At 49.9% G+C, this 17707-nt stretch overlaps 1 protein-coding gene across 2 annotated transcripts in view; it reads left to right on the top strand.

Annotated features, from left to right (window-relative positions):
- LOC144735145 (bcl-2-like protein 2) overlaps positions 1 to 17707 on the top strand; it is a 52752-nt gene that overhangs the window by 15591 nt on the left and 19454 nt on the right. The window contains exon 2 of one of the 2 annotated variants that reach the window (XM_078617577.1): positions 14025 to 14564. The exons of the other annotated variant lie outside the window; for it this stretch is intronic. Coding sequence (XP_078473703.1) covers positions 14025 to 14189 — 165 coding nt within the window. The 3' untranslated portion in view covers positions 14190 to 14564. Of the gene's footprint in view, positions 1 to 14024; positions 14565 to 17707 lie in introns of those variants that run through there. 2 annotated transcript variants of the gene reach the window in all.

The following is a 17707-nucleotide window of genomic DNA, read 5'->3' as shown; positions in this document are numbered from 1 at the left end:
GTTTCCGGATGCTCGTTATTTATGAATGGGCTCCTGCGCTCACGCTTGCGCGCCCGGCGTATCGATTGCGGTGAATGAGCGGAAACGCAATCGGATGCAGCTGCCACCCCCTCAGCTCGCTCGCTCGCCATCTGTCATTTGTCAATGGGTGTCGTGGGGGGTGGGGGTTGGGGGGGGGGCCCACCATGTTATTATGTGTATATATGCTCGCTGGGTGATTGTTCTTTCATAAACTGCGAGCCGGGGCATATAAAAGGCCCCGGACGGCAGCTGTTGACTTTTCCGAAGAATTAAGAGCCTAATTTTTGCTGTCGAACACAGCACCAGGGTGTAGTTTGTTTTTTGTTGAGTGGTCGTACTTAAGCACAAGGCCGTAATTATAACAGTCTATATTGGGGGGGGGGACACATCCCCCCCCCAAATAATCAAATATGCTCAAAATGCCCCCCCCCCCCAATATATTGCTAAAAATAGATTTCTGTTTATATGATTGTGGTTATGGTTGTACTTTATGAATCCCTAATCTCTGCCATTACATACAATGAAACAAGAAAAGGTAAAAAAGAAAAAACAGAGCAATGTAATACAATACACTATTAGACGTTATTGTTAAAAATAAAATAAAAAGTCCATCCCATGTATTAGTGAATTTTTTTTTATTTTAGGCAGGAAATTCGTTTTAAAATTTTGATTTGTTTCTGGGGGGGGGGGACCCCCAGACCTCCTGGAAGATTTGGTCCCCCCCTCCAATGTTGACTCTATGGCTACGGCCTTGCTTCCCCAGCACCGTTTGATGTACATTTGAAACAACACGCACTCACCCTGTAATAACCACCACCGCCATGGCACGGAGGAGAAGCGGGGAGAAAGTATATTGACTAAGGTCTAATCTTAATTTTAGAACTTTCGTGACTGCAGGAATTATTATTTGGTTCTTTCGGTTAAGTCGCGTCTAAAGATAAAATAATAAATTAAATAAAAGCATATTACTACGACGTTTCGATTGCAACACAAGCAATCATCATCAGGCATAAAAGAAATAACAAGAAAAATCTAACTAGAAAAAACTATAGACAGACATACAAGCAGACAGATATCACAAGGACACACAGAGAGAGAACAAACATCGGCACAAAAAGAGAGGTCGTTTCTGTGACGAGGCCCTTAAATATAGAGAGGGGGGGGCGGGGTCGGAGAGAGGGAGGGGGCAGAGAAAAAATTAGCATATCAATGAGTGGACGACAAACGTGGTGCTGCAAGTGCGATGACACGGCAAGCAAGCTTGAAAATCAGAAGGACACACTAAAATTAAATAACGTAGTAAAATATCGAAATGTATTGTAATACAACACAGAGGGTCGGTCAACACACAATTAACGCATATACTGGTTGATTACGTATTTCAAAGATTGCTAAGTTAGAATTTAAGTGTGAAAATTCCAAAGAGAGGACACAAGGTCTGTAAACTATTTTACTTTTGGACGTCGTAGTTGCCAGCTGTGGACACTCGCATTGACAAGCGGAAAAAACCCTTTGTTTTTTACCAATTCACAAAACCTATTTATTTATTGAAAAAAATGTGTTTACTTTCTGCCGCAATTTAGACCCAATTTCTCTTGCAGAGCGTGTTTGGAAACAATGCGCGCGCCGTCCCCTATCGGGTTTCTCAAGTGGCTGGTTTTCCAGCTTAAGAAAAATGAAGAGTGTCAAAAATCATGTTTATCGTGCACACTCGCTGGTGGCAGGTGCCACGTGTAAATTTACGGATAAAGAGCTTCATAGCTCATCGGATTTCTCCCAGTATAAATAAAATATTCTGATTATTGTATGTAAAAAAAACGCCGACCAATGGGTGTCGGTTTTATTTTTGGTTTCATTGCCTGAATGTCCAGTTCACAGCAGAAGGTCCCGTATTTTAAAACCACCAAAAAATATTCGTAAACATGCATGTTTTTGGGTTTAACACGTAGTCGTAGGGCTTTCGCGACCAATATTATCCATGATAGAGGTTTTGGGTTGGATCGTGTAAATATATAAATGTGTCGTTAAACCCGCCAGCACCCGACACAGCCAAATTAGTAAGGTGTGTCACGAAAACAAAACAGGACAATTTGTTACTCGTGTAGAGGAGTAGAAGAGGGTAGTGGCGTCATGTGCGCTGTCCAGTGCGATGGCGTCACGGGACGTGGGGTCACGCGCTCTGGACGGCGCACATGACGACACAGCTCCTCGAAGTAGGGGTGGAACGGGGGGAGCCAGGGGCAAGGGGGTAGGGATAGGGGCTATAGCACAGCGCCAGGGCTGTACGTGGCTGTGATCCTCGCTCGGCCGTGTTGGCTGATCCCACGGCCGGCGCAGAGGAGACAGCGCAGGGCAAGCCGGCTGTGTCGGGACCCAGTGGGAGCTCGCCCGGGACCCCTAACCCCCTGGGAAGTGTATTCTTGGTTCTTTCGGTAAAGTCACGTAGAAGGGAAATAATGAAATAATAAAAATATCAAACAATAAAAATTCTCACGACGTTTCGACTGCAACACAAGCACAATCATCACCAGGTGTGAAATCCACAGTAAGAATTTTTTTTAATTTTTTCCAAATTTTCTTGCTGTGGATTTTACACCTGATGATGATTGCTTGTGTTGCAGTCGAAACGGCGTGAGCATTTTTATTGTTTTATATTTATATTATTTTATTATTTCCCTTCTACGTGACTTTACCGAAAGAACCAGGAATATGAATCCCTGCAGTCACGAAAGCTTTAAATCAAAAGTTACCCTGGGAAGTGGTATCACCCCCTTGTATCATTGACCCCTTAATAAACTTACGGCGAAAGCCCTTAACTCACCTCCGTCTCCGAGTGAGTCGTCCCCAAGTCTTCTACACTCGTACAGCACACGGGGTGTGTTGGAGAGTTAACCCACAACATGTACTCGAATTGTAAATGTTGTGGGTTTACTCTCCAACACAACCGGTGTGCTGTACTAGTAACGAATTGGCCACGTTCTGTTTACGCGACACACCTTACTAATTGCTTGTTGTCGTGTTGCTGGTGGTGATTTTTGCACACAGCGTTTTAATGAAAAAATTTAATTTGCTGGTTTATTCCAGGATGTTTCTGTTGCGCGTCTCGTTGCTTTGGGATGTTCTGTGTTCATCTTTTGTTTCTAGATTTGAAGCTTTCGTGACTGCAAGGATTCATATTCTTAGGTTTTTTCGGTAAAGTCACGTAGGTAAAAAATTTAAATTAATAAAAGTAAAATTAAAATAAAATTAAAATCACGACGAAACGTCGAAACGTCGTGATTTTTTTTTATTATTTTTTTATTTTTTACCTACGTGACTTTACCGAAAAAACCTAAGAACATATTTTGTTTGTTGCGGTTGCACCCGACTTAAGAGCCGCATGGCTCACAGGGCTATACCTAATAAATGAAACTTGGTTTAACGACCCATTTATATTTACGCGATCTAACCCAACAACCTCTTATTGTATGCGTACTATTGTATTTTGGACTGATCCCCTATATGGCCTGCGCAATTGCAAAGATCTGTCCGCCCGACCCGCACTGACCAGCATGGTGAAGTACGTCCATTTACCTACTTGCTTACTTCCTTAGTTACTTCCCCAACATGCTCGTTTTATAAAATGACATCCGCCACATGGCATGCCGTCTTTGGTGACACTGCCAGGGCGCGCGGTGTATTTCGAGAGGGCATGACGGAATGCAAAAGTCGCGGAGCTAATTGGGCGTGCAAAGTGGCTTTGATACAGTGGGGGGGGGGGGTGGTTGGGTCGCCCCTCTTAATGTTGTGTGCCGTACCAACGGGACTTCATGAATCCCTCCCGTGGTGCCAGCGAGCACAGATTTTAGCCGCCGTGCCACGACGCCGCCCACCCACGACGTTCCAAGTGGCCGGGAGGTTCGAAGTGCGCCCGGTAGTTCCCGCCACGCGTTATGCACATGGCCTCCTCCTGGTGCGTTTGCTACGCACAGTGTGTTTTTTGCGTACGCCACCCGCCAGCCCCCCCCACCGCTCCGTACGGGGTTTTCACGTCCTTCCTCCGCGGCGACGGAGTGATGAAATTAGCTCGTGCGACAGTCGCCAAGGTGCTCGAGTCGTCACGTCGTCGCAGGAGTGCGAGAGAAGGTGGGCGACGGCTTGCTTGGTGGTGCGGTGGGGGGTGGGAGGGGAGGGAGGTCTTCATCCAGCAATGGATTGATCATGGGTGTGGAGACCTTCATCCTGCAGTGCATTGACAAATAGAGCCCTGTGCTGAGGATCTTAACACTCGTTCATCATTGACGACTCCGGGGTTTGACCGTCCACCTTAAAACGCATCCGCTGCACACACCATGGCAGCAGCAGATGCGGATACCCGATGCACAAATGTCAAATTTAAAACTCTCCCAGTGGTGTGCGACTGGTGGTCATCCTGAAGGGGATCGTATATCGACGCAATGCCCCATCCACACATACGAAGGAGACATCACTCTTTGCTACTACTCCCGACGTGGTTATCTGGCTTTGGCCACCCGAATGTGAAATTGTAGTTGTGGCTCTGCGTCGGCATCAGCCGTACGAAAGAATAAGATTGACGACTCCTGTTTTCTAAATTGGAAATACATAATCTGGCTGGAGGTGGGGCGGTGTGTGTTCTTCAACAAACAAACAAAAAACCCTCGTGGTACTTAAATACTTTCGCCGAGGACGAATGCACGTTGCTTGGAAAGCGTTTTCCGATTCCTTCGGCCTCGTCGAGTCAAAGAATCTCACTGGACCATGTAGCCCACGACGCACGAAATGAGCCGAACAAAAAAAGAAAAGCTGCCTTTTTCAACAAATGGTCATGCGCCGTGACAAATGAGATGCCACGGCCGTTATGGGAGACCGTGGGCGCTGCGCTAGGAACACTGGAACAGGGCTAAATAGGGGTCACAGGGTGCTCAAAATAAAAATTCTCACATTTGATGATTGGCCCGACCGTTTGTTTTGTACAGTGTCTTTTCACCACAAGTGGTTAGAGCTAGAGGATTTGCTCTCCAACACGCCGGTGTCCTGTACCAGTAACGAATTGGCACGTTCTGTTTACGCAACAAACCTTACTAATTGGCTGTGCCAGGTGGTGGCGGATTTAACGATCTAACCCAAAAAACCTCTCGTGGATGATATTGGTCGCGAAAGCCTACGTCACGTGTTAAACAGAGTGCGAGGTCTTTAGCACGGCACGCCTGCTGCTGCTGCTTCTGCCAGCGTTGTGTAACGAATCCACCGATAGGCACTGGGTGGGTGAGGGAGGGTCCGTGGCGATTGGAGTTGGATGGATTCCTGCCCGCTGGTGAGCGCGCTAGCGAGGGTCCGTGGCGATTGGAGTTGGATGGATTCCTGACCGCCTGGTGAGCGTGCTTGCGAGGGTCCGCGGCGAATAGTTGCGCAGATCGTTTGCAACGAGCCCACAGGGCAGATGTAGTCACCCGTCGGTCTCTCTTGAGATGGCGTCACTTAAACGGTCCCCGTTCCTTTGTGCCCAACAGCGGTGAATGAAGTAACGTCCATTTGAAACGAATGGGTTGTATCGAGCTACTTACTCGTATCGGCCATGTAAATGAATCATTATGACTGAAGTTTTTTGCTATCTTTGGTTGGTACCGATTTCTGCTCTGGCCCATGACCTGTTCGTAGTGGTGCCCATTGGGGCACTTCATGGTGGCATGCCAAGCACACTGCACCACGCAGGGCTGGGCCATGTCTTATTTTTTAGGGCGCCACAGTGGCGAGATGTTTACTACTACGCCTGGTATGCAGCAGGATGTGGGTTCGATCCCAACCCATGACATATATTTGGAGTTTGCATGTTCTCCCCGTGGTCACGTGGATCTTTCTCTGGGTCCCCCGGTTTTTTTCCTCCACATTTAGAAACAAGCGTTTAGAGTATTTGGCTGCTGTAAATTTCCACATGATAAGCCACATCACTGAACTATCATTTGTGGCCAGGTCACTTGTCAAAAAGAGCTCAGTGGGCCTTACCTGGTAGAATAAAAATAGTAACAATAAATGTTATACACGAGTTAGACTTTGGACTCTGAGGCTTGCCATCTCCCCAGCAGTAAAGACAGCGATCTCTCACATATCCTTTCACACGCTGTTGGGGCAAGTGCTGTTAGCGAGTAGCACCAATGAAGGCCGGCACGACACACGAGGGGGTGTGGGTGGCCAGCACCACGCCCCCGGCTGCCTTTGCCTCCCGAGTGCTGATGGTTACACATTGCACCAGATACTCATTTGAGGCCGAGTCAACCTCGGGGAGGCCCAGCACCAACTCAGATATTCGCCACGGATATTAACTGTGAGCAGAAATCGAACTAGGGCCACTGGGTCCGTGTGTGCGGCGTGCGCTAATCGCTGCACCCCTACTCCCCAGCAGCGCCACCACCAGAGCCTGGAAAGGATTAATTGCAGAGGCGGGGAAACACGATTTTTTTTACTTTAGTCATCGACTGCTCGCAACCGCGGTGAGCGGTCCCATCGCTCGACTCCTACGAGGCCCGGCTTCAGACTTCCCGGCTCGGCGCCGATGCCAGGCGTGGGTCGGGAATCGAACTCGGCCCGGCTTCAGACTTCCCGGCTCGCCGCCGATGCCAGGCGCGGGTCGGGAATCGAACTCTGCTCGGCGGGTTTCGTTTGCGCGGCGGCGCTGGCCACCGCGGCCCCATCGCCCCGCGAGCGCTCGCTCCCTGGGGTGTGACATTTCATTGCTCGAGAGGTGACACCCTCCTGCCAGCGAGCGGGCGAGCCGGCGGCGCGTTTGATCTACGCAATACCCTTGTGTTTGTGTGGGAAAACCGATGAGCGCGTAATGTGTTCGGGTCATTAACGGGGCGGCGGGGGGGGGAATGGCTTCTCTGCCTCTACGGTTTCAGGACACTGTGTGATTGAACAAAATAGCGTGCGAGATTATCCCGCCCCGCCAGCCGAGACTCGCCCGTTCGCCCGACCCCATCGTGGGACAAAAAGAGCCGTGCGCGTGTGCGTTATTGAAAAAAAAACTTTGGAAGACTAGCACACAGTGGCCGCCTTTGTGCGCTCCCTGTTTGAGCAGAGTGTGATATTAAACGATGTGTACTGTTTTAGGCAAAGCCGTAGGCAGGCGCGATCTACAGCGGCACGATCGGTCGGGAAACGCCATTGCCGTGCCGTACAAAGTCTGCTCGTTTCGATTGAATGGTTAAGATTATTTTTAAAAATGCGTGGTACCTTACCGTAAGATACGTCGCGGATAGATTGTGAAGGTGCGCGCGATAATTGATGGAGCAACTTAAACTGCGGCGCTTGTCTGAACAGAATTGTGCGCGATGTACATTATCGGTGGGTTCAAATGTATCGGATTACTTTGGGGAAAAATTAAAAAACGCCCTCCTAAATTGTCGACGAATAGCAAATAAAACTTGACACGTTCGTCCATGATTTGTTCCCTACTTTTCGTAGCTATTCAATTCGTTTTAATGTATTAAAGACCAGCTCAAGAGGCTATGCAGGAAATAAATATATTTTGCTATGAACGTGGGTGAACTAAATGTACTTAGGCCATTTATGATTTGAAATGCCCACATTAGTGGCCATGTTGGGGAAATTGGCCATATTTGGATGTTGCACATATTGGCTGTTTCTGCCAAAAGTTTTGGGGCAACACGCCAAAATGTGTAAAAAAAAGAAAAAAGCAGACAGGCTTCGTTGTATTCCACAAAAATCCACGAGCATTTCCTGCAGCAGTGCATTGTGGTCCCTCTTGTCTTGGGTCACCAGCACAATAAATGTGAGCAAAGGAAGACTGCCTTGACAGAAACTGTGGACCGTTGTTTTCTCATTGGTTCTCACCGGCAAGGTTAAAGCCTGCTGCCTCTGGGAACCCGTAGAGAAATAAATGAGTTTGTCCCGCACCTCCGATTAGCACGGTTGGCCACGTACGGTGCGAAAGAAGTTCAACATTCGTACAGACAAGACAAAGATCCCGCCCCCGTATAGCCTTGACGCATCGTTGGGGCAAGTGCTGTTAGCGAGCAACATACATACATATACAGACACACACACACACACGCAGATTTGTTTTGTTTGATTCCCTATCCCCCAGTCTGGGCTGCAACTCGAGACCATCCCCTGGGTCCTGTGTGGATTTCCGCTACGACTGTGCTGCCTGCTACCTTGCACTGAGCGAGTGCCAAAAAACTCCCGTTCACGGAATCCTTTCCCGTGGTTCTTGTCGCCGTTCCTTGCCGCTGCTCCACGCTCTCATGTCTTGAGTTGCAAGAATTGTGGTGCGATCGGTGGTCTCGGCTCTGGAAAATGGCTATCCCCTCGCCAAATGATTTGCAGTTGCAAGCTCGAATTATATTTTGGTACCACATTCGGTGAGTAATGTCTCAAGTAAAAATCTAAAAAGTGGATACCTCACGGTGTGAAAGAAGTTCAACATGCATACATACATGAACACACCTTCCCACAATGCAAAGCACCAACAACATTTTATTACGTTTAATAGAAATTAGTTTATTTAGTCGTGATACGGGTTGGTTATTGCATCGTTTGTCTGTTACTCATAAGCCACTAATATTGTAATTATTCAAACTGGTGTCATCAGGAAAGATTTTTGTTTTAATGTTATTCTTATCAGGCCCAATGGTGTAAAGTGCAGTATCCAAACCTTATTGTGTCTCTCTCTGTAATAAGCTAAAACTATACTAGCATATCCTCGACCAATTTCACAGCTTTTTGCTTTCCATTTACATCATTATACAATGTTTTTATTTTACCAGGTAAGGCCCACTCAGCTGTATAGCTCTTTTTCTAAAGTGACATAGCCACAGATGATAGCTCAATGAAGTGGCTTATCACGTGGAAATGTATAGCAGTAGCCAAATACGCTTAAATACATGATTCTAAATGTGGAAGGAAAAACCGGAGGACCCGGAGAAAATCCACGTGACCACGGGGAGAACGTGTGCAACCCACGACCTCCTGCATACGGGGCGAGGTAGATAACCAATCACCACCATGGCTACCAACCGGGCAACGTAGTTGCCAAAAAAAAAAAATCATAACCGGTTTGGGATATCAGGCGACGGCCCTTCTCGGTGTTACGTCTGGGCGATAGCATCGCGGGGATGTGGAGTTTGCTGCTGCTGTGCTCAGGAGTTCCCAGGCTCACAAAAGCGGGTGGTGGGGTGGAGGGGGCTGGCTGTGCTGATCACGCAGTTGGGGCCGTCGATAAAAAAAAATCTATGACGACGCAGCAGAAGGAAGCAAGAGTCACGCGCCTTTTGCTCGCGGTGTAATTGTAGCCGCCCGGCGATGGAGCGAGCCGGCTGCGACCGGCCGCCCGCCCGCCGTCCCCGGTTGCTCGTGTGGCCCCTGTGTGCCCCGGTGTCGTGACCGATGCGTCGCGTGCAGCCTCGGCTGACTCGGCGCGTCACGTTTTTGGTCGCGAGGACGCGTCGTCCCTGATGGGCGCCGATGAGGCGCACACAACGTCCGGTGTTAGGAAGCAACAGGGGGGGAACTGCGTGCACTTTTACATCATCGAGATTGCCAACGCATTTCTTCAGAACGATTGGTTACGCATGGTGCGAAAGAAGTTCAACATGCACACAAGAAGGACAGACAAAACTGAAACCCTGGCAGTTTTATACCGGAGTACTTATTTGGCGAGATTAAAGATAAAGGCGGAGCCCCTGCCGTTGCTTGCTCGCATCGTTGCTGGCGGAAAGGCCTCCAAAAGACGACCCCCCCACGCTTTATCTCACGACACGCAGCCTGCTGATATACTAAATATAAACCGAAATGATGGTTAAGGGAAATTGACTCTTCCTGTGCTGTGGGCAGAGTTCGACCTGGGCACAGGTGGACGTTCACTCTGTTGCTCCCACGCAGGAATGTGGGGCGGCACAGGGCGATCGGTCAAGCCTGCTGTTGCTCACAGATCAAACCATTTTAAACACTATTTTTATTTTACCAGGTAAGGCCCACTGAGCTGTCTTGCTCTTCTTTCAGAAGCGACCTGGCCACAAATGGTGGCTCAACGAAGAAGCTTATCGCGTGTAAATTTATAGCAGCCTAAATACTCTGAACGCATGTTGATGCTAAATGTGGAGGGGAAAAACCGGAGGACACCGATAAATATCCATGTGACCACGGGGAGAGAGGGACACGCAAAACTCCAAATATACAGCAGGCGTCAGGGTCGGGATCGAACCCATGACCTCCTGCATACCAGGCGAGGTGGTTAACATGTCACCACCATGGCACCAGATGGGGATGGCACTGAATGTTTAGCATCTGCCTTTGCTTATCGCTGCCAGAGATAAATTCACAGGGCCGCTCTTGTCTGAAAAATGCCGCACGAAAGCCCCTTTTCGTGTCACAAGAGTGCGCCGATTTCAACGGCAGCCGCCGCTGATGTGAGCCAAGAATTGAACGCTGGTCGCTGGGTTTGGGGCGACGGCAGCCCCTCCCTACTTCGGCCCCTCCCACTTTTACATAGTCACGCCCACTCAATCGCAAGCACCACCAATGAGGCCTCATATTCTGTGACATTAGGGCTGACAGCTTCTCAAAACACCACGCCCACTGCTCTAAGCCCGCTCGCTGCTCTGACAACCCGCCCACTTCTCTTTAACCCCGCCCACTATTCGGGTAGCCCCGCCCACTATTCGGGTAGCCCCGCCCACTACTCAGGCAGCTCCGCCTGTGTCGTGAGTGGGAGCATGAGACCACATCCCACAGCAACATTCGCGGGATTCCAGCAGAAGGAAGCAATGTCAAGAATGTGCGGTGGTGCCATCGGCCACAATGATGTCTCTCTTTCCTTGGACAGTCGGTAGAAACGGAGCTCAGGAAGAAAAATCAAAACGTCGTAGCTTTTTTCATTATTTTTTCTTATTTTCTTTGAACCTATGCACGTGACTTTACCGAAAGACCCAAGAATATAAAAATGTATTTGTTCTGAAAATCCACCGTACCGCTTTGATACGGATGTATGGTTATTACCGATGTCATCGCGGACCTTGAGAATGTTGAATAACCTCCCCCACCTTAGCTGGTGGTTAGTGCCTTACAAGCATGCTCTACATTCCAAACGTGGCTGCGCCTTTCGACAATGATTTACCCCAAACCGAGAAGGCCTCTGTGGTGGAAAGTTGCCAGCGAGAAAAAATCACGGCCATCATCTGGCCTTGCGCGCTCAGCACTGCACCACCGTATTTGGGAATCCTAGGATGGAATGCGCACTATAAATAGTAATTATTATTATTATGTTGTTGTTTCCATCGGACAGGAAAACGGGGGGCCCCCCGAGTGCCTAAAATGAGTCTCTATGCAGCTCGATGGAATTGTCTCCGCGCGGCAAGAACGCTCACGCACTTGTCGTGCTTGGTTTGGTTGGTCCACTTTGACCCCGGCGTGCGTGAGAGTGGCAGAGCCGCTCGGGGCAACACCGCATTCTCTCGCGCGCCTGCCCAGCTCCTCAGCGCCTGCCCATCCCTGTTATTAAACTGCCCGAAGAAATCCCCGTTTTTGGCGACGCTCCGCGGTCAGCGTGTCCTCGTGTGTAACGGTTTCCCGCATCTGGCATTTGGTTCGCTGGTCCTTGTAAAAAAATATTTCTATTGGTGGAGGTTTCGCGCTTGTATGTAATGTTGAACTTCTTTCGCAATGTACATAGCCAACCACATGAATTGGATGTGTGGGGGAAGGACGACAAACTAAACACGAAAAGCAGTTGTAAGGAAATGCTTTTTTCAAACTGTGATTTGGAAGTTCATAGCTGAAGAACAGGTCTGTCTTTCTGACAGACCTGTTCTTCACCTGAGGACGGCTGCTTGCGTTGTGGCCGAAACGTCGTGAGAATTATTTTATTATGTTTTATTTTTATCATTTTATTATTTCCCTTCTACGTGACTTTACCGAAAGAACCAAGAAGAGAAAAAGCTCCAGTGGCTTCCTAATTTTGGAAGGAAGCGCATCTGAAAGCGCCGCGATGCGGCGACCACCGTCTTTGTTCGACGGCTGAGCCAAAAGCCGCCGCCGCCGCTGCGAGGATGACGACCGGAGTTCGCGTGATGATGGTTTATGCTCCTTTGACGAGATCGGCGAGCTATTGTGGTTCATTTGTGGCGAGCACTTTGCGTGGTGCAATAAGCGCGACCTTACGAATGTATCTTTGTAGCCTCTTCCTGGGCGAAGGGGCTACGCCGAGCACAGATGTTGATTATCACCGTGCGCGCGCTGCTCATGCATTTTGCCGAGACTGGCGCGGCAGTGATGCGGTCGGACGTTATCGGTGCACGCAGATTACCGTCTGCCTTTTTAAATTCACTTCGCACGCTATCGTTTTAGCCCCCTCGTAAATGAAGGCCTCGCCCAATGAGCTTTGGTAACGCTTATCCGGAGATGGACCTAGGATGTGTGTGCCCAAGGCTGTCTGTCGTGGTTTTTTTGAAGCTTCATCCGTCCAAGTTTGAAGCTTCTTTGGTAGAGACGCCACGGTGGCGAGATATTAACGATCTCGCCTGGTATGCAGGAGGTCGTGGGTTCGATCCCGACCCCGATGCCTGCTGTATATTTGGAGTTTGCGTGTCTCTCTCTCTCTCTCCCCGTGGTCGCGTGAATTTTTCTCCAGGTCCTCCGATTTTCCCCTCCACATTTAGAATCGATGTGCGTTTCGATAATTTTGCTGCTATCAATTTCTGCGTGAAGATAAACCACTTTGTTGAGCCATCAGATGTGGCCAGGTCGCTTCTGGAAAAGTGCTTTGTTGCTCGGTTGGGGGGGGCTTACCTGGTAAAAAAAAAAGTAGGGTTTGGATTTACGTGAAATTTAAATTGCAGCTGTGCACCATTCAGTCGCCGTTTCAAGCGGCGCATCGGGGACATCCTCGTAAAGGGAGGGGCAAGTCTCTTGCCCATTGTGCAGGCCAAGTGACACGCGTACACTCTGCAGTGGGTGCGACAGAACAGGTTGGTGGCTCGCGAAGCGAGAGGGACGGCCGTGATTTTTACTTGAAGTAACACGCGCGAGTCTCACGTTCGCGAACGGTGGGGGGGGGGGTCAAGAGACCTCTCCTGCACACCCGCAGAGGCACGCTGCCCGCCACCTTCGATCCACGTTGTTGTCATTCCATCTCTTGCTTGGGCGTCCATCGTACATCTTCGGCGAAGTATGTGTTCGTGTAGGCCCACGCGAACACGAGAGGTTATTCTCCGCTATTATTGTTGTTATTATGCTTGTTTACCCAGGAAGTCTCGCCGAGTCTCATGAGCTCTTTCTTTTTTAAATCCTTTATATTAAGTTCGCTTGCTTGCTTAGGACCGTGCAAATCTTTAGGTCGTTTTTTACCCCACTTCCCGTGATCCAATCGAGCTGACATTTTTCACACAGACTCGTTGTGCGTGACAATGCATTTTCGTGAAAAAAAATTTTCAAAAATTTTACACTGTTTAGGGAAATTTTTTAAAATATTTAATTACCAATTGTTTCATGCTGCCAGAGGACGAGAGGACTCTAGCCGCCCCGATGCCACGCATATAAAGGATTTATAGTGAAAAACTTTGTTTTTACGGGTTTACTTGTTTCATTTAAAGAGGGTCCTGGGACTTGGCACGCAGGGCGGCGACTCAGCACGCAGGGCCTGCGTGTGAGCATCGCTGTTGACAGCAGGGAGGGGGGGGGGATGATTGCTATGCGTAATTGCATTTGTGTAATTCGCGGTGTCATTTTAGCAATTTTCTCTTATTTGGAGCATGACGCCAGCGTTCAAGGAACTGTTTTTGAAGTGCAAACATTTTTACTCGTGCCTTTCCGTTGGTGCGCTTTTAGAGTATTTGGCTGCTATAAAATGTCCACGTGATGAGACACTTTTGTTATCACTTGTGGCCAGGTCGCTTCCGGAAAAGCGCGAAATCGCTCAGTGGGTCTTTCCTTGTAAAATAGAAATAGTTGATAGTTTTATAGTTTATCTTTTTTCTTTTTTATCCCAGGGCGGCCTGCCGAATTGGAGCAGCAAGCCACGAAAGCGCCAACGCTGGGCCACGTGGCACCCCCCCCCCCGCCCTCTTCTCCTCCCCCCCCGTGTACTCGGGGCATTCCTAACCGAGGCACCTGAGTCACCGACTCGTGTAAATGTTCCGAGTGACGGGCGATGATGTTACGGTGTGTTCTGCACTTAAACGATGGGGTGACATCAACGCCAGCAACACGGATTATAAAACACAAATCCTGGGCGTTCTGTTCATTTCGCCGGCGTTTTAGCCCGTGGGCACGGACCGGATCTTTCACTTTGCTGGCACCCGCCACCGCCGCCGCCTGGAGAGAGAATATCAAAACTTTGGGTTGTGCCCACGTTTTTTAAATTGGCAACGAAAATTGAGTTACGCAATGGGCGTGTTTTTTTTTGTATGGAGTGCGTCGCAAAGCATCCCCCCGCCTGTTTTATCCACGCGCGGAGGAATGCTGGGGGTCACTAAATATCGTGCCGAATTCTGCTCCAGCCGATCAACTAATAAAAAAAAGCAAGCCTATCTGATTTCCTTGACATTATTTATTTCCCTTTGGTTACCCGAATTGACGAGGACACGCCTCTCTCTCTCAACGGGTTTCTCTCACGTTGCGTTCGAGAGGGAAAGGCCGAATGATTTGTTTGCCAAATACTTGAGCCCTGACGGCTGCTCAAAGGCTCTGCCCACTGCTCTGATAACCCCGCCCACTAGTCGGGTAGCCCCGCCCACTAGCCGGGTAGCCCCGCCCACTAGTCGGGTAGCTCCGCCCACTACTTTGCCAGTGTTGTGAATGGGGAGCATGAGGCCACATCCAGTGACCCAGGGCTGGTGTTGCCGTTCTTCCTAAACGCGAGCGATGCTGATTTTTATTTTGTGTTTTTATTTTTTATTTCATCAGGTAGCGTCCACTTGAGCTATAGAGCGCTGTTTCAGAAGAAACGAAGTTAAGCGGCTTATCACGTGTACATTTCTAACAGCCAAATGCTCTCTAATCGCGTGACGTTGATTCTAAATGTGGAGGGATAAAACCCGGAGGACCCGGAGAAAGATCCGCGCGACCACGGGGAGTGAACACGCTTGCGGAGTGCTCCGGCCAAACAACGCTGTTTCGTAACGAAGCTGTGTGGACGTTTACACAAGCCCTGACCCTGCTGATGAACCCCAGGAAGTCGAGGCCGCCAGAGTTTTGCTTGCTTTAAACGATTGCCGGATGGGTCCTGCTGATCTGGAAAAGCCAAGCGGCAGATGTGGGGTGGGGTGCCCATCTTTCTGTCCTGGGCGGCCTTATAGTCCTGAGAATACGGTAATTGGAAGCCGCCGCCCATCTGCTCAAAGGAACTCCTCAATCCAGAAGAAAATCGCGAATACCAAATGCACCGCATTTAAAACCAACCAAAAAATTGTCAGAGACTGTTTGAGTTGATCTTGTTGTACGTGTGTATGCTGAACTTGTTTCGTGGCCAACCGTGCTCATCGGAGGTGAGAACTCGAGGAACCAGGATAGGAGTCTTCACTTTGCAAAGCCCGCACCTGGGTCACCACAACACGGCGAACGCAGCAAAACAACAACAACAACAACAAAGTAAACAAAGGGAGAGCAAAGAAGCAAGTCGGGAAATTGGAGCAAAAGACACACAGACAGTGACGTCACAACCGTGGCCTGGAAGTCGTGACCTTTGATCCGTGTGCCTACGCCTGGCGAGCGAGTGACTCTCGTGATCTGCCTGGGCAAGTTCTCTCACCGGACGGACACACCCAGGGCGTGTTCTTAGGTTTTTTCGGTAAAGTCACGTAGGTAAAAAAAATGAAAATTAATAAAAGTAAAATAAAAAAAATCACGACGTTTCGGAGGCAACACAAGCTTCCGTCTTCAGGTGGAACCGTCACAGCACGATAGCTGTACGTGACTTTACCGAAAAAACCTAAGAATATGAATCCTTGCAGTCACGAAAGCTTCAAATCTAGAATACCCAGGGCGGGTCTCTCCTCTCTCATGGCTCGGGGGGGGGGGGTGACGGGGTTAGCGGAAAGGATGCTGGCGAAAGGTCACGGGGGTGACGTGCCGGGGCTGCTTACGTATTCGGCTTCCCCCCCACCCCCCACCGGAGCCGGCCACGCTGGCGAGAAGCGTCTGTCCGGACGAGTCACCAGGAGCCCGCTGTCCTCCATGCCACGCGCCGACTGGCCGCGGGGCATCTCCACTGTGGCAGGCAGGCAGGCGGCAGCGAGAAGACTGGCAGTGCCGAGGAGCTATGGGTGGGGTGGGAGTGGGGGGGGGCAGGGGTAGACTATAGGGTTTAATGTTTGTCCTTTAAACGTCTCTTTACGTTGGGAACTATAAAAAAAACGCTGTTGTTTGTCTGCAGGAAAGTGGGGGGGGGGGGGGGCCTGTTTGTGCGTTGGGGGGTTACGCCCGTTTCGTGTTGTTCAGGTTCATTTGTTTACTGGGCCACAGGTTACTGCAGCCCGAGAGAGGCCTGTGTGTGGGCCCGTAATTTGCATCCTCCCACCCACCCAGTCACCTGCTGCACCCTCCAGCAGGGCCGCGAGCGTCCTGTGGTACCGCGCGTGGGTTGTGAATGTTGTGAATGTTCTTAATGTTGTCAATGTTGTCAATGTTGTCGTGGTTGCCACGGTCGTGCCGCCGCCGCACGTGCGGCTCTCTCTCCGTTGTATCTTCCGGTTGTGCCACCGCACGTCGTTCGAGAGCGGGGTGGTGGGGGGGGGATACAAAAACTCTGCGGACTGAGGCCCCCCGGCCTCACTGCTCCTCAGTCCGTGGACGGGGAAGAGATTGGGCTCGCTGCCCCACACGCGAGTGGGGACTAAGCGTTACTTGTTTTTAAGTCGTGTCGTCACCTCCCGACATGACAGTTTCACGAGCATCAGCTGTTTTCCCCCACCCGCACTCGTCTTAGGGGGGTTTGCACCGCGCGTTGTTCGGACGTCGTTCCGAACGACCCAGAGGCGCGTCGCAGCGCTTGGCAGCAGCACGACCATGAACCCCCCCCCGCCCCCAACACAATGGTATGGTCTCGACTCGCGCCGTTCGTACCGTAGCGGGGAAACGTTGAGAAATTCCGAGAGGGAGATCTGGGAAAATCCAGCTCAATCCCGGAGACATGGCCCTGGTCTCGCCAGGCCCGGCTCTCTGCGTCGGCGTTTACGCATTCCGTCCGTGAGCAATGGGAGGGTTTGCGTAGCGACACAAAAGAAACGTTTGAAAGCGATCCTGTCGCATGGCGTTAAACAGAATCGTCAGAATATAAATTTGGACTGCAGGAGGAATTCGATGCACTATGAAGTTCTTGTTTGCAGATGACCAGTATGGGGCACGGGGTCAGCGAGTCGAACGATGCGGACCCCCCCCCCTCTCCGCCTCCACCATACCTCCCATTTTTTCTTTGTTTCTTAGCCTATTGCTTCGACTTGGCTCAAGTGTGCTCCTTTCCGTAGATGTTCCTGCCAACTTTTCGCTTAATTAGTTTACGGCTGTGTCTGCCATGCGTGAACCAAAACCGGTACATTGCACGCATCTCCTGCCGTGAAATCGCCTAAAGACCAATCGCGTAACCAAGCGTTTGCGATTCTTTCAAAACAAATCTGTCCCCAGCCTTTATCATAACGTGACAGTTCTCCTATGTGTATCCCCTTGTGTATTATCT

The sequence above is a fragment of the Lampetra planeri genome, chromosome 54 (assembly GCF_965212315.1).
Source record: "Lampetra planeri chromosome 54, kcLamPlan1.2.h2, whole genome shotgun sequence".
NCBI classification, from domain to species: Eukaryota; Metazoa; Chordata; class Hyperoartia; order Petromyzontiformes; family Petromyzontidae; genus Lampetra; species Lampetra planeri.
This window is presented reverse-complemented; position numbering and strand designations above follow the sequence as displayed.